Genomic DNA, 22938 nt, shown 5'->3' with positions numbered 1-22938 from the left:
TGCGAGTGTGCTCACCCACTGCTACCTCCATTGCACCTTCCGATTTCCTTTCTTTTACTCCAGAATAGGGAGCTGTTGGGAGCAGCTCTCATGACTGCCAATGCAGAGCCCGTGAAATTTGAACCAGTGTTCTCCATTCTCCACTCGCCAGTGGATGAGGCCTCTCCCCTGTTGATGCCAGTGGACCAACCCTTCCCCAGCCTCCAGAATTTTTTCCCCCATCAGTGGAGCCAGGTGTATCGACATTCTCTCCTGTGGTGGTCGATCTGCTGCTAGGAAATCTCACGTCATCTCTTGTTTCATGCTGTAGCTATGCCACCTGACCGTTTTCGGCCCTGCATGACCTTTTTACAGGGATGGGGTTAGCAGATACTGAGATGGTTTCAGATGGCGTGGCATGGGTAACCCAGGAGAATATTGCAGAACTCTGTCACAAAATGTGTGCGTTAAGATTGCATCGGCAGAGCCACTGACTTGAGTGTTTACCTGCTGGCAGCAGTAGACCTGGTCCGCTAGTTCTTAGACATCAACTACCTCGGACCTGACCTTTGTCTCCAGCCATTCTGTGTTTTCCGTATACTTAGTTCATTCTGTCATTCATTATGATCATGTTGGGTTTGCTCTGTACACTTGTTTACGCATTGTTCGAACTCTCTTCTCCCCTCTAGATTGACTTGCAAGTCAAATTTCATTCCCTCTTCAGGTTCAGTTCCCCATGCTTGTAGTCGAGATACTGCCAGCTAGTGTAATAATACTATGGGCTGATAATAACGATTTCGAGATGTTATCACGCCTATGGAGATACGAAACGTTGTATGGCGGAAAGTCCCCACTGAACACAATGCCCATCAGGCAATCTGGACCATTGTATACTGTATAGTTCCAGCTCTGTGGTCCGACCTCGACAGACAAGTCAGAGCTGACCAGTACTATTAACTTATTGTCTGCGAGTGATGTCATTTGGATGTGGTAAGGAGAGTGTGGGGTTCAGTACAACTCTTTCCTGGCCCTTTGTCAATTTATCAAACAATGGAGCCGCTACCTCTCACTCAAACAACTCCTCAGTTGGGCTCTAGAGGCTGAGGGCAGTCCATTACAGTCCTTCCACCAAGAAAAAATCCCTGGCCTAACTGGACAATGAACCAGTATGCTCCGCATGGCAGTCAAACGAACTGACCTCTCAGATAGAATGTTTTTTGTCTGCCAGGATGAGGGAACGGATAGGATAATGAATACGAGTGGGCCTCATTGTAGGAGCTTTTAAATCTCTACATTTCCCTAAAAAAATTGTAGGAGTTTGAAACACGTATGTAACATAGCAGCGATGGCGAGGCATTGTAGCATCTGTGACCAGAGAGTATGCGCTTGACCGCGCGAGTGTTGCGAGCGGTTCTCAGTCTGTCAGTAGTCGTTGCGAGTCAGTCGTTCAGTCGTTGCGAGTCTGTCAGTCAGTCGTTGCGAGTCTGTAGCTCTGTCTAGTTGAGGGCAGTACTCTGTCACTCTGTCAGTAGTCGTCGCGAGCAGTAGCTCTGTTCAGTGGCGTGCAGTACGCTAGTAGTCGTCATGCAGAGCGGTCGGTCAGTGGTAGCAGTCCAGTGGGATTGCGTGATGTGGTCTGGCGACAACACTGGTCAAGATGCTGAATGAGGTATACTGTTAATTAAGATAATCATCGGATAATGTAAAGTTTAATTATTGTAACTAATTTTCAACAAGTGCCCCCAATAATAATTTTGATTTCAAAAGCAATTTTACATAAAATTTTCATTTAATTGAAGTAACTATTTCGTTCCACTTCCCCTAAACAAAAGTTTCAGTTTTCAATTAGATTACAAAAAAAAAAGGAATATTATTATTTGCAATGCAGTTCCTCCAAGCGGTGCGCAACAACAAGAGCAGAAATTTGACTAGGTGTTGCAATGAGGTAAGAATTTAATTTTGATTTTTGCACAGGGCCAAAGACCGATATTTCGGTTTAATTGAATCATTATTATCACTGAGATTTTCTTATCACTGAATGGACTTTAATTTTTTATGAAGAACTTATACTTGAGTCAGATTGCGATTCTCACTTTTATTGTCATTAAATTTAATTGCAGGGAGGTTACGTTTGGCTCCTATTCATTTATTATTTCTGTCTTTAAAATTTCAGTGGAGAGGTTACACTTAGCGCAATGTCCATTAGCATTCTTAAATAATATTTATGTCTTTTAAATTTTTGTAGGGAGGTTACACTTGGCGACACCCAGTCCAGGATCGTATTTCGTTGAGAGTCTTTTGAGCAACAGTCAGATATCTGCTCTTATTTGCTTAGATATAATTAGGATTTGGCGCAACGCTTTTGTTAACTTGTGACTTTCTTTCTACAGGTCAACGGCAATTTGTTGCTCTATTGTATTTGTGTGTTGTTTTTGCATTGTGCTTATTTGTTTTGTGAAAAATTTTGACTATTGTAAAAATGCCGCGAAAGACTGTGAATAGTGTATCGCGAGGTATTATGAACGAAATTACCGACTTAAACAGCGTGACCGATAGTAATTGTGACACGCAGTGTAATGATGACAATCCTGCGTTCACTGACAATCAGTGCGTTCTAACAATTAGTAATGATGTAGACCTTAATGATGAACAAACGAACTCGATTGTGTCTTGTGTTGATTTGACGACAATTGATGACGCGGGGCACACTATTGTAATGAGCGCTGCCCTGCTTAACACAACCGATTTTCTAAATTCACGTGACGAGCAGACAAATTTGTCTAATGAAAATGAACAGATCACACAAAGTAGGACAGATTTATTTAATTCCGAAACAATGACTGATAGTATACATTTGACTGACAAACCTTTTTGTAAATCTCAAAATGACCAAATGGTTACAGAAAGTGAAACAATTCCAGATCCACCATTAAACAGCACTGAGAATAGAAATGCTGACTTTGAGTCGAATCCAATTATGGCATTGTTGATACAAATGACTAAGCAGTTTAATGAAAGATTTGATAACAATTCCAAACAACTTAGTGAACAGGACAAAAAATTTAATAAAATTAATGAAAAACTTGACAATATTGATGAAAATTTCAAACAACTTAGGGAACAGTACAAACAGCGGAATGAAATGATGAATAATTATTTCAAACAACTTAATGGAAGTTTTGACAACCATTACAAACAGGTAAATGAAAGTGTCGACAACCATTACAAACAACTTAGCGAAACAATTAATGAAAGTTTCAAACTGACGAACGAAAAACAAGACAACCTTAACGAACGGAGCAGACAAGTTAGTGAACAGAATACAGCTATTACCGTGCAATGCCAGGACATTAAAGAACAATTACGTGAGGATACTAAGACTTGTGCTAATAACAGTAATGAAAAAATTGGCACTGTTGCACAAGAATTAAGTAGCACACGTGTAGACACAACAGAATCACATAAAGACGAGATTATTGCAGTCACCGAACAATGTTCAGCAAACGCAACACCGATACACGAAATTAATGCAGTCACTGAAGAATGCCCTAAAAACGAAGTACAGATTCGCGACGAAATTAATTTAGAGTCAGTGGAAGTTTCACACACTCCGAATACGGAAGATGACGAGAAATTTGCACGACAGATCAACCAAATTGACGAAAGTGTTACAGTAACAGAGTTGAAAACTATTTCAGTCACCAATACGTCACAGAGTCCGCCACTTTGCGAGCATTTGTCAGAGTCACGCAGCGTGTATAATGTGAACAATTTACAGAGACTACGCGACTTAAAATCCGAAAAGCCACGCGACTTAAAATCTGAAAAGCTACGTAACTTGAAGTACGAAATGACACAGACGAACAGATTCACATACAAACCTGAACGTGTTCTCAAATTCGGTGACGAGAACATAGATTATGAGCAATTTTTATCCGCAAGAAAATGTAAAGAATTTAATAATGACAGAACACAGGTACACGCTTTGAGCTGTATACGACAATTTGTTTTTATGCTTTCACCGCTATTGCCTGTAATGCAGAAGCTAGCTTTGAACCAGATGCGACAATTTATTTTTGTATTTACAACAGCATTGCCTATAATGCAGAAACTGGAATTAGCACGGATACAACAATTTGCCTTTGAAATTTTACCGCTATTGCCTGTAACACAAAAGCTAAAATTTATTTGCAGTGCGTAAATGACCTCAGGGGATTCATTACGCTTTAATGAATATGTGCCGTAGCGAGCATAGGGCCCCGAGCTGTAGTAGTGCTATTTCATCTTTAGTTTTCTGCACTGCTGCCTTCTCTTCTACTATCCTTTATATCTATCAAAACTGCTCTTTAACTATTGCTCTATCTAGAATTAAGAAATATTGTACTGAAAACCCGATATGACAAATCTTTTACCGAATGTGACAATTTTCAGTAGGCACTCCCGTAATGACAACTACCAGCGTAATTTTAATTACAGATAAAATCGTAATCATCAGTATGTGTAAAATTAACAGCAAACGCATTTTTTTGTAACAATAGACGTTTTTCACAACAACAACATCAAAACCAGCCGGTTAGCATACCTAACCAACAATGGAATGCACAAGGTCAACCAAACTTTAATGTTTCGCCGCGTGCACGTATAGTCCCAGCTCCAACAAATAGTAACGCACGGCAGCAAAAAAATAACTACGTACAGACAACACTCTATTTCAACTCGTATCGCAATGCGCCGTATAGAAATTACTATCATGACAGACGTAAAAAAAAATGATGAGCACAATTTTCAGCGTACATTTAATAACAGTCGATCTTATGAGCAGCAACAACATCAGCAACAACAAATAATCATGAATGAAACAGACAATAGGTGTCATCCATAGCGTAACAGGTCAGTAAGAAATAACAGAGCAGTTCATATAGTGGATATGTCACAGCATCTTCCCGTAAATAATAGCACGTACGACAGAATTTGACCAGACACAGTACAGACTGCATATTCCAGTAACGTAAGCACTACTTTAGACACGCAGAATGTTATTCACGAAAATGTTATTATTTGACGACATCAGAGACACTCTCTTGCAGGAAAGACCAGTTATTCAGAAAACCATTTCTCATCCTGTTATTGAAATTAAAATTGGTTCTTCGAAATTCTCAGCAGTAATCGATTCCGGCTCACCTATATCAGTAATAAATGAGGAGACTTTTAACGAGTGTAAAAAAAAAAGAATACGTATCCTACACTACCATTAGGCAAAATGAAAGTAAAAGGAGCAGTATCGAGTAAAGGAGTAGACGTCAAATTACAGACGCATTTATCATTTTGTATCGCAGGTCACACATTTCACTCAAATTTTTGGATTGTTCCTTTATTGACAACAGACGTAATTTTAGGTACGAATTTTCTGGTACAACACGACGCAGTTATTGATTTTCAGAATTCTTATTTAATGTTAAAGGATGAAAATGTACAACTTGCTTTAGAATTTCAGCGCTCACTATCTGTGGAAGAACAAACAATTAACCGCACAAAGGTCATTTCCGCAACACGCAACATAGACTGTAATTCTGCATTGTTCACGGATACGTACGTACACAACTATAATACTCCAGACGAAACTGACTACGACGTAATGTAGATGATTTCCGATAAGGTTAAACAAAGCAGTGCAAATACAGACGACGAACGCACGCAACTACGCAAAATTCTTTTACAGCAAGCTACATGGACACGTATGTTACGAGCTAGAAACATTTCTCCGATCTATATATCCAAGTACCACGCTTCTTCGAACCCCTGTGAAAGATTAATGAAAGAAATTGGTAAACTGTGCCGAATATACTGCCACAAAAGACATATTGATTGGGACACACACATACTCTCATTCCAAGACGTAATTAATTCCATTCCAAATGAATCCACTATGCTATCTCCGTCTATTATACTGAAAAACGTTGAACCACCAAACAAAATTAAAGAATTAGTAAACTTCCCTAAATGTCGTCGACTAAGACACCACGAAATAATTGACATTGCGCTGAACAACATCAAACGTGCCGCAGAGCGCCGGAGAAGACAGCAAAAACAGGTTTGTAGACGCCGAGACTTTCACATTGGACAGAAAATATTAGTACGAACACACTATTTATCCAGCAAATTAAAAGGTAAGTGCAGTAAATTTGAACTTCTATACGCAGGTCCATATCGGATTCGCAGCATCCCTCACCCCAATGTTGTACACGTCGAAACTTTGAGAACTAGAAAATCGAAAGGCAACCACCATATCTCAAACATTAAACCGTTTATTGAATGAAGACACTTTATGATTCAACACACTATGATGTCATTTATTAATGCAATTATTTCACTTGACTAATTACTGATGATTATCGCATTTTTTCTTGGCAAGTGCCCGGCAAGGTAAGGTTAGCAGGTCGCTTTTCTTGTCGTTACACATCAGACCGTGCACATTTTCCACTTTTTTTGTGTATATGATTGTACTCCAGTTTTGTTTATATGCACTGTGAAATAGTTAAGATATAACACACACCAGTTGACTTTGACATTTTTTTTTTTTTTTTGCCTTATGACATCTCAACATCGTGACTGTTTTACATTTTTGCTGCTGCATTGTGATATTATCTGTACATTTTGCCTCTGAACACTGTCAATGCCTTTGACATATTACGTTTTCTGTCATGTTATGCTGTATGGTTAATTATGTTACCATAAACCAGTCATTATTTAGTGGGTATATGATTTAAATGCAGGACATTAATCTTTGTTCATCAATTTCAGTAAGAAATGGTGCGTGTAAGAAATAAATTCAACAGAAATGGGAATTTCACCTACGGAATAAACGGTAGAAGATGCAATAACTTTATGAGGAAGAGTAAATGGATCAGGATTAACAAGCATTAACAAGAATATACTATACTCATCGTAGAATAGCAGTCTTAACTATTTTTTTCTTTCAGAATACAAGGTGATTGATGCAGGCTGTCAGACTGAACTACACATCTTAGTTTTAGTGATGAAATATGCTAGAGATAAGGAATAGTTGTATAATGAGTAATGAAGTGATTTTTTGCAGATGATAATGAATACTGATGAATAATGATGAAGGATATGGTATTATGAATAATGAAGTTTTTCTTTACAGGTGATGATAATAATGAAGTTATGATAATATGGATAATGAAGTGATTGATAACGAAGTTTTTTCTTTACAGATGAGGATAATGTTGGAGTTTTATATTTATGCTATGTAGTTATTTAAGTATTTGTTGCAGTTTGTTTTGACAGCAGGTGTTATATTGCATAGTAGGATGACGGAAAGTTTTGGAAAGGACAGCTATGGAACACATTTTATACACATTTCACTACTTGTTAATTCGAAGTTCACTACTTTTCAGTATAGTGTGCGTTTCTTCTTTCAGGTCAATAATCCATTTTGTATTTTTTCCAGGAGATGCTTGTCATGATACTTACTAAACCTGTTACTTATTATACCTGTTCTAGTACTTGCATTTTTTTTTTACCCATTTGTGTTTACCATTTATAAATGTAATCACATATACTGCCTCGTTACATAACCTTGCTACAGCTGACTCATGACGAATGACGTTACCTATCCTCATTGGCAGCAATAGGTCAAAAGCAAAAAGTGTTATGCCTCAGCAATTAATTATCGATCCCAACGCAATGCATTGCTAACAAAAAAAAATGTATTAACAGTCCCAAATAGTGATACCAGTTTGAGAAAATTCTGAATAATACTGATTAGCTCTGAATAGTATGTCACTTGAGTAATGACTTCTTAATGAGACAACAGAAATAAACATATATATAAAATAATGCTTAGTAACTGGCTAGTAATTGCCACTGTTATTGTAATGAGACTACTTATAATCCCCATGATTATTAATGCTATGACTATAATTAACTGATTTTTAATAATGACTTCGTAATGATCTGAATAATACTGAAGGAGGAACAATGCTTTATACTATTCGATACCTGATGGCCACTGAGTGCCAATAATTAGTGTCACTTAATGAATTGTTATTAATTATGCCATTAATTAGCTCTTGTTTTCAATGTTCATACTTTGTAATTGGAAATGAATGTGACTGTTTAATAATGCTTTGTAATTAGGAAAAAGCTAATGATTATTACCATTGAAATGACAAATGATTAATTAACTATGCTTTATAATTGGAAATGAATGTGACTGTTTAATAATGCTTTGTAATTAGGAAAAAGCTAATGATTCTTACTATTGAAATGACAAATGATTAATTAACTATGCCATACTTTGTAACTGGAAAAGAATGCGATTGTTTCATGATGCTTTGTAATTAGGAGAAAGTTAATGATTAATACTATATTGGAATGACAAATGATTAATTAACTATGCTATGCTTTGTAACTGGAAAAGAATGCGATTGTTTCATGATGCTTTGTAATTAGGAGAAGGTTAATGATTAATACTATATTGGAATGACAAATGATTAATTAACTATGCTATACTTAGTAACTGGAAAAGAATGCGATTATTTAATAATGCTTTGTAACTAGGAAAAGAAGATTACTGATTCTATGTAAAACAATTAATGAACATTTTTCTGTAATACTACATACATGGTACAGAAATGTTCAATAACTGGGCTATGAATGCCGCAAACTACTACTGTAATTGACAATATTATGTGACTTAATGTCCTTCAACTCATGAGCTAACTACCCTGAATTACTGCGATGTCCATTTGACCTGTTTATCCTAGTGATCATGGAGCACTATATTTGGTTTTGCACTAATTCTACGTTGATGTGCCGTGTAAGAGCGTGGTGTTGACACGACATGCTGTCCACCACCGTGAGCGATGAAGACGTTATTATGGTCCCACTGTTTGGTGTACCTAATATACTGCCAAAATAAAAAAAAAAATGGAATATTACTACGACAGTTCAGTGTCTTGGCTACGCTGATAAATTCTGAGGGGAAAAGAACTTCAAGTTGTGTCACTTGGTGTTGTACTTCTGTGGAAAGATATGGACTTTCAAAACAGCTGTGTGCAATCTAAAGTGCTACAACCATGATGCAATCCTTCCCTTTCCTATCCTAATTCTTGTCACATAGTGAAAATCATTTTTGCTAACATTATTTATGTTAATGGCTATACATTTTTTCAATTCGCTAAACTCCAGTGCGAGTACACTTATGTCACTGGTCGACATGATTTTTTTTGCTATTATGTTTATTTATTGCCAAAATGCTAAAGACATTTTTTTGATTTGTTCTGAAGTATAGTATATGTGCACTTTTGTCTTTTATATTGTATATACATTTTATTTTCTGAACTACAGTGCATGTGCACTTCTGTTAGGTGTTAATATGTTTTCTACTGAACTTCAGTGCCTGTACACTTTTCTCATTTTTCAATATGATTTCTACTATTCTGTATATTCAATACTTTAATGCATATGCACTTATGTCATTTGTTACTAATTGTACATACATTTCATCAATTACTGATATGTTCTCAACTGCAGTGCATGTGCACTCATGTCACTTGTCAACATAATATTTTGCCAGTCTGTTTATTTGTTCTGAATATGCTAAAGAATTTTTTTTTCAGTGCCTGTGCACTTTGTTATCTGTCAAATAATTTGTATATACATTTTTCTGATTTGCTACTATGTTTTGTACTCACATTTTGTCTTTGTCTGATATATTTTGTACTTAGTGCGTGTGCACAACATTTAAATATTCTGTAAGTTGTAGAATTTTGTTAATTAAAGAAAAATTTTGCCGCGCTTGGCAAGTCCAACTGACTCACCATCGCTGCCAAATTTTTGCCCCCCCAGTGGAGTGTTATGAAACACGTATGTAACATAGCAGCGATGGCGAGGCATTGTAGCATCTGTGACCAGAGAGTATGCGCTTGACCGCGCGAGTGTTGCGAGCGGTTCTCAGTCTGTCAGTAGTCGTTGCGAGTCAGTCGTTCAGTCGTTGCGAGTCTGTCAGTCAGTCGTTGCGAGTCTGTAGCTCTGTCTAGTTGAGGGCAGTACTCTGTCAGTAGTCGTCGCGAGCAGTAGCTCTGTTCAGTGGCGTGCAGTACGCTAGTAGTCGTCATGCAGAGCGGTCGGTCAGTGGTAGCAGTCCAGTGGGATTGCGTGATGTGGTCTGGCGACAACACTGGTCAAGATGCTGAATGAGGTATACTGTTAATTAAGATAATCATCGGATAATGTAAAGTTTAATTATTGTAACTAATTTTCAACAAGTGCCCCCAATAATAATTTTGATTTCAAAAGCAATTTTACATAAAATTTTCATTTAATTGAAGTAACTATTTCGTTCCACTTCCCCTAAACAAAAGTTTCAGTTTTCAATTAGATTACAAAAAAAAAAAGGAATATTATTATTTGCAATGCAGTTCCTCCAAGCGGTGCGCAACAACAAGAGCAGAAATTTGACTAGGTGTTGCAATGAGGTAAGAATTTAATTTTGATTTTTGCACAGGGCCAAAGACCGATATTTCGGTTTAATTGAATCATTATTATCACTGAGATTTTCTTATCACTGAATGGACTTTAATTTTTTATGAAGAACTTATACTTGAGTCAGATTGCGATTCTCACTTTTATTGTCATTAAATTTAATTGCAGGGAGGTTACGTTTGGCTCCCATTTCTATTAAGTATTGTCATTACATTCTTATAAATTTTTGTGGGGAGGTTACAAGTTATATACATACACTTAGGTGCACTGTCAGCAGTGGCATTTTGGAGAGAAAGCGTAAATGGAACACTAAATTCCACCATCGATTTGGCAAGCACAAGACATTAAATGCTAACGGCTTAGTGTATGAGCTAATTCTCGAACCTCGTTAACCAAACTGCTCAAAAAATGTTTTATACACCTGCATATATGCGAGCGTTGGTGAGTTTAGATTCAAGAGGATGGGGCAATAAGCCAGTGGGGAAAAATTTTACTCTGAATGAAAAAAAAATAGTAAAAAAGGCATTCTCTCTGAAAGTGGATATCTTTGCATATCCGTGAAATCAAAACATACTGCTAGTATTGCTCCACCTAGTACACTGAAACATGCTTGGAGTCTCCTTGGCATGCTGTGCACAATGTAGTTGAGACATCGCTGCTCAAACCTGTCCACTTTTCGTCATCGTCCTCCTGAAGTCATCCAGTATGTGAGGAGGGTTTCTTCAGGGGCATACTGGTCCAAAGAACATTCAATCTGGTTCATGTCAGCAGGCAGCACAGGCTATTCCAGTTGGTTGACTTGGATAGGTGTACTTGTGAATCATCGACTTGAAAGACGAACCCGTCGCCAAAAAATCGAAAATGAGTCTGGACGGTAGGATGGAGGATCTTGTCCAGATACTGCACAGCCCTGAAATTACCCGCGACAGCGATGAGAGGTGTCTGAGATTTGTAGATGATACTGGCCCAAAATAAGACTGACGACCACCCTGCAAAATCCGTGGGACTGCAGCCTGACACATGCGTTGGTACCTGGCCGCCTCTTCTACGATAATCATCAGGAATCATGTAAATCCTGCAGTCACTGGCGATGAGAAATCGACGACATTGATCCAGGTTCTATTCCACTCAATCCACTAACATTTCGGATGACTGTATGCAGTGATATCCCATGGTCTAAAGAGGTTTCCGGCCGATTTAAATAGTCATGAGGACGTTGCAAAGCTTTTTGTGGGCGGCATGTGTCAGGGGGCTTCCCCTATAGCTTAGGTAATTCGTGCATCCGCAATACAGGCTTTTTGTGGCTGCATTTAAAAATGAATCCACTTATGAGGATACTACTACACCAATGTTTCACCGTGTTTCACCGTCTGTGCCCCCCCCCCCCCCCCCCCCCGCCCGCCCACTGGCACACACACAAATAGGAGATATTGAGATAAGCATCCTCAGCACGGAAAAATTAACACTATTAAAAACGTGCAAGCCACTAGGCCCTTACAGAATTACAATTATATTTTGCATTCAATATGCAGAGTACATTCGCCCAGATAGTTGTGCGTCTTAAGGCGCCACTTCTGGGATGGGGTGATGCGTCGACCCCGAATCGAATCCGCCCGTCGGATTAACGACGAGGGTCGGTGTGCCGGCCAGCCTGTGTGTGGTTTTCAGACGGTTCCCCACATCCCACCAGGTGAATGCCGGCTGTCCCGCCTCAGCTGCACGACTCGCAAACATTTAGGAAACTTTCGCACACTTTCAAATGAATCACATTACACGCAGACAGTTCGGGTACACACATTCCCTACAGGGGGGAGAGGTAATCGGCGGGATGCGGGGGGGGGGGGGGGGGGGGGAGGGGCACAGGAAGAGAAGAGCAACTGACCAACTTTTAAACCAATCATGCCAAATCTGAACCATGCCGACTCTGCGCAAAGGGACAAGAAAAACAAGAAGACAAATACACTGCGGAAATCAGTCCCTTATCCAGCCCATATTTATCGAACAGTGAATAGTCTCGGGCAAGCGAAAAGAGCGCAAATCACTCCTGTTTACGAAAAGGAAAAGAGAACGGACACTGAGAACTGGACGCCAATATCGCTATCGTGAGAGTATCGTAGGAGCCTTAATATTAAGCGATAATGCTGTGAGATTTGTAAAATTCAGATACTTCTGTGTATGATTAGGAAGTCATCGAGATTTTGAGGTCCATCTCGTGCAGTCTCCACGATGTGGCTTTTACGTATGGAAGTTCTTGGCCTGTGTGCGAAAATTACCAAGTAGCGCTGTGGTTTGGATTCCACATAAATCCATTGGTCCATTGACAGACGTGTGGGTGTGATAATTTGCTTTTTTTGGGTGGGCAGGGGCACGTCATATACGATGAAAACGCGATTAATAGAGTTCTGTGATGTCCAGATCAATCTTCACTGATTACGAGTCACGGTTTCTTATTCTATTCTTTTTTTATTTTAGGCAACTATTGACGAGCAACTCTGAACTTCAAATGCTGCTTTAAAGCAATTTCCTGATTGTAAATCGCCGTACCTTCATCAGCCTCAAAGCGTAATTACATTAGACCGTACCAAAGCTCGTGGTGATGCTGAACTAGCTTGAAGCCTAAAGCAGCAAAATTAACAGTATATACCTTTACTTGTAGTGCTGGATCATTGTGCTGAAAGGAACAGCTGGAGGCTTCTCATGCTGGACGTTCGATTTCAAGCATCTGAACACCTCTTCCCAGTGAATGTTACTGGAAAGCTGAGCACCAAGTATGTCTTTTTTACGGAGCATACAGTCATTATTATTCGTTTCCTCACTGACTGGAGAGCATTTGGCATTCTGTTACCTAAAAATTAAGTTTTTCGGTGACTTGTTGGGCTTGGGGACTCTCCTTCAGCCATAGCACAACGTCCCTATCACTGTTGCTCGTCACTGCTGGAGTAGTTTTTGCATAACTCCGATGTCAGCTTCGAAATTGCTGTCGCGCTTGTTTAATCGCAAGCACAGTCTCACAGTTACTAATTACTAATATGACCATTAATACTTACACCAGCTCACTCGTACGTTTTTATATTTACAGAAACAGTTTTATACATACCTGGCATTTATAATATGTTGTAGACAGTACAAAGCATCATTGTTTATACACAATTCTACAGTTACCGTAGCAGAATTAATATATTTAATACTTCAATATGCCAAGGCATTAGAAAAAAACAGGACGCCTTGAACGACTAGCGATAGAACATTCATGTTTACAGGACATGTGCATTAATATGTTCTGCAGAAATGATTAGCATGTGAACCACATCGGCCCGCGAGTTCAAGGTGAACATCGATATCGCGGCGCAACACCAGCTACCAGCAAAATGTGCCCGCGCCTCTCCTTGACGCTATAATCTGAATGTAATGGATCAGTGTGACCTGAGCGGACGTGCAGGATGCCTCGCAGACGTGTGGGCGAACCGTACCGTCAAATGAGTCAATTTGAAAGAGTGCGCATTTCGGCATGAGAGAATGCCACGCATCCATCCAAGAAACTGCTGCTTGTGTGGGTCCAAGGGTTTCGGCAGTGCAAGGGATGTTTGCAGAATGATTCATGGAAGGCTGCAGAACACGATGAGATGGTTCAGGTCCCATCATCCAGACCACCCCCCGAGAAGATCGACACCTCATCCGAATGGCATTGCAGGGCAGATTTGCGTCCTCCTCGGCTCTGGCTCAACAGTGAACAGTGTAACACATCGTACAATATCAGGAGTGATAGTCCATCGCCGTTTATTATGGCATGGATTATGTGCACTTCGTTCACTTTCCACCTATGTTTGACGAATGTGCAGAAACATGCTAGACGCCAAAGGTGTGTGGGACAGCGTCACTGGGGGCAGAAATGGCATCAGATAGTGTTTTCAGACGAATCCAAATTCTGTTTGTTTGCTAATCATAGTCGCGTTTTGGTTCGCTGCGAACAAGGGGAGCGGCATCACAGTGATGTATTACAGCTTCAGCTCAAGGCCTTATGGTGTGGATTGCTATTGGGTACAGCCACAAATCACAGCTGGTGTGTGTCCAGGCCGTACTGAAACCTGTAGCCATACCCTTTCTGCACAACACCCAGACGCCATTTTTCAGTAAGACAATGCAAGGCCCCACGTTGCTGCACCAACACGTGCCTTCTTCTTGTCACAGGATGTCAGCCTTTTGCTCTGGCCCACCAGATCACCAGACTTGTCACCAATCGAAAATGTGTGGGATACGGTGAAATGATAGGTGCAGTACTGTGACCCAGTGCCAACGGCTACAGATGAACTTCGGAATCAGGTGAATCCAGCATGGACGACTGTACCACAGGATGCCATTCGCGCCTTATGCGCGTCGATACCATTACGCATGGAACAAGTTATTGGGGCCCACGACAGACCCTGAGCCTGCTAGGCAAGAGTACACATGCTGAATTGAGGTGACTGAAATGCTAACCATTTCTGCAGGGCATACTAATGTACATGTTCTGTGAATATGAATGTCCTATCTCCAGTGGTTTAAGGTGTTCTGTCTTTTTTGTACATGAGTGTACGAGGTGCTATCCAAAATTTTCGGGACTGGTGCTGCATCTGTTGAAAACCTTACCTTTGGACTAATGGTCACCATCACCCTTGAAGTAGTTCTCATCCGCACGTACACACCAGTCCCAGCGCGTCTGCCACTGGTCAAGCGTTTTCTGGAAGTCCTGTTCTTTGAGGGTGTTTATCACCGACAGCGATTCTTCTTGAATCCTGTCTAGAGTGCCGAACCGACGGCCTTTCAACTTGAGTTTCAGTTTTGAGAATAGCGCAAAGTCGCAAGGTGCCAAATCTGGCGAGTGTGGTGGGTGCGGTACAACCGCCATGCTGTTTTTTTCCAAAAAGGTCGTGGTGAGCAAGGACGTGTGACAGGGCGCGTTGTCGCGATGTAGGAGGCAGTTTCCTTGTCGCCAAAGTTCGGGCTGTTGTCGCTGCACGTTTTTACGCAGCCGTCGCAAAACGTCACAGTAGTACGCGGAATTCACCGTTTGGTTGGGTGGGACGAATTCTTTGTGCACAATTCCTTTGGTGCCAAAGAAAACGATGATCATGTTCTTCACTTGGCTCTTCATCTGTCTCGGTTTTATGGGCCTTGGAGAGCCCAAGCTCTTGTGGCTTTGGGTCATAACTGTAAATCCAGCTCTCATCCCCGGTGATAACCCGAGACAAGAAGGTTGGATCATCAGATGCCGTCTGATGAAGGTCTGTGGACACATCAACACGCTATGCCTTCTGATCGGCAGTGAAGATCGCACAAAATTTGCGGCGACACGATGCATGCCCAGTTCATCAGTCAACATTCGTTGATATCTCCCATAACCAATACCCACTTCATCCGCAAAGTCTTGAATGGTTCGACGTCGATCCGCACGAACCAATTGTTGAAGTTTGGCAACAATGTCTGGCGTTGTGCAGCTAACGGGCCTTCCAGTGTGAGCATCATCTTCGACGTCTGTACGGCCGGCCCTGAACTCAGACACATGCGTACAGCTAATGCTGTGTCCCCCAAACACTTGTTGAATCATTGCAAGTGTCACCGTAGCACTTTTCACGAGATTCGCACAGAATTTGATACACACACGCTTTTCTATTCATAGATCCACCGTAAAATCGCCACACACCAAACACACAGTATTACGGAAATTGCTGTGGACACGCAACACGTCCTCCCAGCTGAATGTCACTCTGCACACAGACTCATCAGCTATGCAGCTCTCGCCACCTAGCGGTGCAAAGATCTACTACTCCTACTTTTCGGATGGCAGCACCAGTCCCGAAAATTTTGGATTCCACCTCGTATATAAGCGGAGTAGAGCAACGCAAATGTGGAAATCTACTTACATAAGCGACTCTGAGAAAGGACAAACTGATATGGGCTGGCGCCTGGGAACGAGCATCTCGAACATGACGAAGCTGATCGGCTGTTCATGTGCTACTGTCGTGAGCATCTGCGGAAAGTGGCGAAAGGACGGTGAATCCTCGAGTAGGCGGCAAGGTGTTGGACGTCCACTCCTAATCACAGAACTTGAAGGTTGGGGGCTTGTCTGCACTGTAAGCTGACAATATGTGGCAAATCTGACAAAGTGTAATGCTGGTGCAGGCACAGGTGTTTCCCAGCACACCGTTCAGAGCACATTGTTGAACATGTGATTCCACAGCAGACGACTCATACGTGTTCCCATGTTGACCCAACTAGATCGTCAATTACGATTGCGGTTGGGACGGGATCGTCGATATTGGGCCGTGGAATGATAGAAACGTGTCGCCTGATCGGATGAATCACATTTCTCGTTATACCCAGCCGAGCGGTTCTAGGCGCTACAGTCTGGAACCGCGCGACCGCTACGGTCGCAGGTTCAAATCCTGCATCGGGCATGTACGTGTGTGATGTCCTTAAGTTAGTTAGTTTTGAGTAGTTCTAAGTTCTAGGGGACTTATGACCTCAGAAGTTAAGTCCCATAGTGCTCAGAGCCATTTGTTATACCAGGTAGATGTTCAGATACGCCATCGTCCAGGCGAAGGGATGCTCAAAAAATGCAGGCTGCTGGGGCCAGTATTATGGAGACATTCGCCTGTGCGTCCATAGGTCCTACAATAGTGTTCGATGGCGCCATCTCAACGTCCACAAAGCAGCGTCCCATAATTTACGAGAATTGCGTGCCATCTGCGTAGACGTCTGATACCTCCGGAAACCTACCAAGGACTTGTCGAGTCCATGCCACGCAGAATCGCTGCTGCATTGCATCCCAAATGTGAAGCAGTATGCTAATAAGCGGGCGGTCATAATGTTTTGCCTCCTCAGTCATCAGTGTAAACAGTATGGCGAGGTAGCGAGCATCGTAGCAACATTACTTCAGAAATCTCGGAACCCTGCCGTATCGCCACACCACATGGATCCTCACATTACGAAACATGCTATAATACCTCTTTTAATAAGAATCTCTTTTCTCATGTCTCAGTTCCACCTCAGCATTACATCCCCCATAAAAACAAGTAGTTTCCGTCAAAACAATTTCACTTGTTGTGCCTGTGCATCAGGCATATTGCCAGTCACACACTGTGGAAGCAGGCTCTCAAAGCCATAGAACTGAGATTTAAGACCAGGGTGACGGGACACTACGCTCAAAGAACACTTGTAATGCCTCTTTAACCAGACGGCATGTGGCACAAATGTGATTGCAGCTATTGGTGACTTCATGAAATACGATTGGTTATAGGAGATCAGAAACTGAATTATTGGTTCGTACTATTTGTAGGAGGGTCTCCTGAGAGTCAATGAACAAACGAATGTAGGTCGTGTATTAAGACATTATGTTTAGAGATCAGGGAATAACTTTTTTGCACTAGAGGGATCAAAGGACTAAAACTGTGGGAGAGGACGGAGGTTGGAATACATCCAATAAATAATCGAGATGAAGAGGTTGACACAGGAGTTCGTGGCGAACTAAAGTCTGAAAACTGAACGGAAAAACAAACAATTTGTAGCCAAATGTGAGGTAAATGCCACCCGTTTGTCAGCAGCTTCACTGAATTATATTGGATTTCCTTTGTAAATCTTCTCTTAAAAGTTAATTTTCCAGGAAGTGGAGAAACTTGCTCGAGAACAAGGTGGTGAACTTCACGTCTTGGAGTGCGATCTCACGAAGGAAGAAGACATCCTGCGTGCTTTCCAATGGGCCAGCGACAACTTTGGTGGAATTGATGTGCTCATCAATAATGCTGGCCTCTTCTACGAGAGTCTCCTGTCAGGTAATGGCGTTTCGAATATACTGTTTACGTGTATCTTTTAGTTGGCCACACTCTTGTCATGTATCGTATACAGAGAAAAGTGCAAGACCATTTTTTTAGGGAAATAACTTCCCGAAGCCTCCTTCAGTAGCACGATTTTAATTGGGACTGACTATGATTTTATCTACGATGAGTAGTATTTGGTGTTGTACAATAGAGAAAGTGAAAAGTGAAAAGACCAAATTATGATTCTATAAGTGGAGAAGAGACCATAAAAAGGACTGCAAATTTCTTTATTGTCAAGCCTGAGAAGAAGGTAAGGGGGGGAAAACCAATAAACAGAATGATAAGAGGAACTTCCAAGTCCTTCAGCACTCATTTTTACTGATGTTACCGGCTACTAGGTAATGTAAGAGGTGTGAACAACATTAGATATTGAGTGATCAATGCATACGAATGTGAGGCCAGGCATATTCATCGTCAACGTACTGGGCGACCACGTCTGACAACAAAGGAGAATCGCCATATTGTGCACCAAGCACGTCATAACCACATCTGTGGCTGCCAGCTAACAGCAAGTCATGAACTCACTGCAACATTCCGTTTCGTCCCTGACCATTGGTCGGAGACTAGCAGTAGACTAGGGAATTTCCACTTCATGTTTAGGCTGTCGTTAACACCACAACACAACGGCTGCATGTGGAAGTACGCCGTGACGGGGAAGCATGGATTGTTGATAAATGGTGTTGCACTGTTGTAAGTAGCAGTAGCGTGAATAAAAGGTCGATATGTGTAGGAAGCGTGAAGCGTACTTTGAATGTATTCTGATGGCTAACAGAGCCACGAGCACTTTAAATAAGAAAATGCTATCTGACATTCAAATCAACGTAAAAGATTGGGTCGCCACCAACTCTAGCCACACGACAAATAATAGGTTGCGCTGAGTCTGGAAAATTACTTAATTTATTCATAAGAGAAGTCCGCAGCTCGTGGTCTAGCACGCTGGCACGGTAACTCAGCGTGTTCGGTCAGAGGGTTAGTTCCCGTCTGTAATAAAAAAAAAAAAACTGAGTTAATGGATCAACGACGAACTGAAACGGGTGTCTTGCGACATCCGCCCCGAGCAGATACAACGAACAAAAACGAACAAAATGAGATCAATTAAAAAAAAAAACGTAGCGTTCTCGCTTCCCGCACACGGGGCCCTGGGTTCGATTCCCGGCGGAGTCAGGGATTTTCCCTGCCTCGAGATGACTGGGTGTTGTTGTGTCGTCTTCGTCATCATCATTCATCCTCATTACGGTCGGAGGAAGGCAATGGAGCAAAACACCTCCGCTAGGACCTTGCCTAGTACGGCGGTGCGGGTCTCCCGCATCGTTCCCCACGCTCCTCGGAGTATGGGACCTCATCATCATTCATAAGAAAAACTCACAAAAGAACATTCATTGTAAAGTCACTGATAAAGAATGAGATGTAATTATTAATATGATCCAGGCATTGTTCACGTGAATCAAATACTGAATAAAGTAAAGAGTACGTGAACACTGTGCATAAGTGCAGCTTGCAGCAACATTCCTGAAAACAAGATATATTCCAAAACATTTGTTTTAAATAAAAAAGGGACACTAATTTTTGGACCTGTGCGCATGGAAACGCTATGGGTGGGCTAACAAGGAAAACTGCAAGGTAAATGGCGTAGGTAACGGAGTCGTAACATGGGTACACTGGATAAGATTGGAGGCAAAATTATTCATTCCTTAAAACACTGATGTAATGCATATATAGACTGCTGTTGCCTGGTAACTAAGTACAATTGCTAGTGAAACGCTATACATTTCACAACAGACTCGTGTGTCAACATGGTTCGCGGAGATACAATTTTAGTAACATCAAACCACGCAGTTGCGGACAGTTAACATTTTACAGAGGGTACATTTGAAGAGACAAAGGATAATGACAGAGGGCCAACAAACTCTAATATTAACCCATGTGGGTGGTTTCCACCCATGTGGGACAAAGAAAATTCACAACGAAGCAAAAATTACCAAGAATCGGAAAATATTAGAATGCATACACACGCAGTTGCAGGCACACAAACATTCACACTAAACCGAGGGCGCTTCAACATATACAACACCTTTGTGCCATGTTCTTCTTACGGATGAAAGTCAAGTCTGCATTAGGAATCAAACTGAAAATCTGCAAAAGCCTTGCATTCCTTGCTGCGACCCAGCAAATCAATCATTATAAGATGAAATGCGAGACCAAAAGCTAAAAGCTCCCCTCTTGCTATGAGACAACGCGCCACGCGTTTGTCAACTCACCCTTCTTCGAAGACACTTCGGCTGCAGACCCTCGGCGAGCTGGAAGCAGACTGACCATCTCACACACTTCAACGCCTCCCACGTGACTCCGTGGCCAGGAAAACCAAGAGATGAGGCTTCCGCCACCAACGTAACACCGGTAACTTTCACACAAGGGGAGCAAACCCCTTTGCCTACCTGAAAACAACAAGGGTTGGCCATTCTGTACGACTACCGTTGATTCTCTGCAGCAGACTAAACCACTGTATAGCAAAATGAAACACACCCACATTCATTCACTCACGCATGCCAGAGAGTTCTGTATCATTGGGAAGCAAATAAAATGATAATGAAAGGGGACTACAGGACCCTTTCACTGTGTTCAGCAATGAATCTCAATTTGCACTACTCTGGATGACCGTCATTGGGAGTTATGGTGGCGACCTGGGAAGAGGTCCCTTTCTTCCAGTGTTTTGGAGGGGCACTGCAGCGTTATTCCTGATGTCATGGCTTGAGGAGCCATCAGGCATGACGTCAGGTCACGGATGGTAGTGGTTGAGGGAACTCTGAGGTTGAGGCAACTCTGACGGTATAATGGTACATCACAACATGCTGTGTTCTTATGTGTTACCTCTCATACAACAGTATCGTGGTACCACTTTTAAACAGGACAATGCCACTTGATTCGTCTCTCTGCGAACTATCTGTGTGATGTTGTACTCTCGTGACTAACAAGAGATCCAGTTCTTTCTAGACCCACTTCTTTCCCCAAACCGAACGTGTATTGAACGAGCTTGGATGTCACTCCATCCCACTTCCGGTATCCAGGACATCAAGGACCAGAAGGGGAGGAGATTAGTGTTTAACGTGCAGTCGTTGTCATTAGGGACGGAGCTCAAGCTCGGTTTAGGGAAAGATGGGGAAGGAAATCGGCCGTGTCCTTTCAAAGAAAGCATCCCGGCATTTGCCTGAAACGATTTAGGAAAATCACGGAAAACCTAAATCAGGACGGCCGGAGACGGGTATGAACCGTCGTCCTCCCGAATGCGAGTCCAGTGTGCTAATCACTGCGCCACCTCGCTCGATAACAAGGACAAGATAAACAGTTGACCGCCAACTCCCTCAGAAGACCGAATCTGTCCATGCAAGCAAGCCAGAGGGAGTGTGGTATGTCATAGTGATAAGTGGGCTCATACTGCGAAGCTCTTGGTAAATTTGACTCGATTTTGTAATCATTAAAATACCATCACATACAAGTGAAGCTTAACTTCGTTTCCTCCACCCCTTCTGGTTGATTCACTTTTTTGTCAAGTGATTTTTTTTTTTTTTTTTTTTTTTGGTGGGGGAGGTGATTATGACCTGCACCTCTTTCCCGCCTGTCCGTGTTGGACCCACACCTGGCTGCTCCCAGAGGGAGCAGGCCAAGTGAGTGGCCGCTATGGAAGCGCACCAGGCAGCAGACAAATAATGTCTCCATAGTGAATCTACCACTGTCTACATTTCATGACTGATTGTCGAACATGAAGTATTATTCACTAGAGGACTCTGCAGAAATGCTTCTAGTGTGTAGTATACCAAGGCGTAGTGCCTGGAAGCAGTGTACCGAGCCCAGTTCACAACAGGCACCATCGTCACTGGAAGATGTTTATCGCCGTGGGTTGAAATGAGAAATTGAGTCGTTTGATCCACGTAGAACTGCTCTAGGCTGTTAGTAAGGAATTGTCCTCACAGCATAATTTGAGATGGTGTTGGCTCATATGGAAAGAGACTCGTTGTTAAGCACCCATCAACTTGCTTCTTATTATTAGATTGGAAGGAACAGTCCTCTCTCATGGCCAGCGCTATCCTCGACTCTTAATCCCTCAGTTAGATTTTTTTTTTCTTATGGGTTACCTGAAGTTACTGGTGCATGAAACTCCAGCAGAACCCGAAGAGAGAGTAACTGGTAGGCTCCAAACAGCATGGTCACTGTGGCCACCGCGACGTCCACCTCAGATTCACGCACGCTTATTAGCGTTCGTCAGTTGCCCTGACCAACACAATCTTTCATTTAGTACATTTAGTGTGTGTGGGAGATCGTGCGACGATATCTGCTCAGTCTGCGTGATCGACATCATCACGCGACAAAGTGCACCAGGTGAGTAGCATCGACGTTTTCTATCGAAGTTTTTTCGAGGATATCTCCATAAAGAGACTAGTCTAACGATCTCAAAAACAGTGTTAACGTACGACAGATTTTTTTTTCTTTTCTTGTTAACTCATCACTCTTCCGATCGATTCGATGTGGCCCGCCACGAATTTCTCTCCTGCGCTAACTTATTCTTCTCACAGCAGAACTTGCACCCTAAATCCACAATTAT

General features: G+C 41.8%; 1 protein-coding gene across 2 annotated transcripts in view; it reads left to right on the top strand.

Annotated features, from left to right (window-relative positions):
* The window catches only part of LOC126419053 (farnesol dehydrogenase-like), a 70258-nt gene that overhangs the window by 13405 nt on the left and 33915 nt on the right, over positions 1-22938 (top strand). For both annotated transcript variants that reach the window (XM_050086125.1, XM_050086127.1), the window contains exon 2: positions 18128-18296. In XM_050086125.1, the coding sequence (XP_049942082.1) occupies positions 18128-18296 (169 nt within the window). The remainder of the gene's footprint in view (positions 1-18127; positions 18297-22938) is intronic.

The sequence above is a fragment of the Schistocerca serialis genome, chromosome 9 (genome assembly GCF_023864345.2).
Source record: "Schistocerca serialis cubense isolate TAMUIC-IGC-003099 chromosome 9, iqSchSeri2.2, whole genome shotgun sequence".
Classification (NCBI taxonomy): Eukaryota; Metazoa; Arthropoda; class Insecta; order Orthoptera; family Acrididae; genus Schistocerca; species Schistocerca serialis.
Note: the sequence above shows the minus strand (reverse complement) of the source record. Positions and strands in the feature narration are given on the sequence as shown.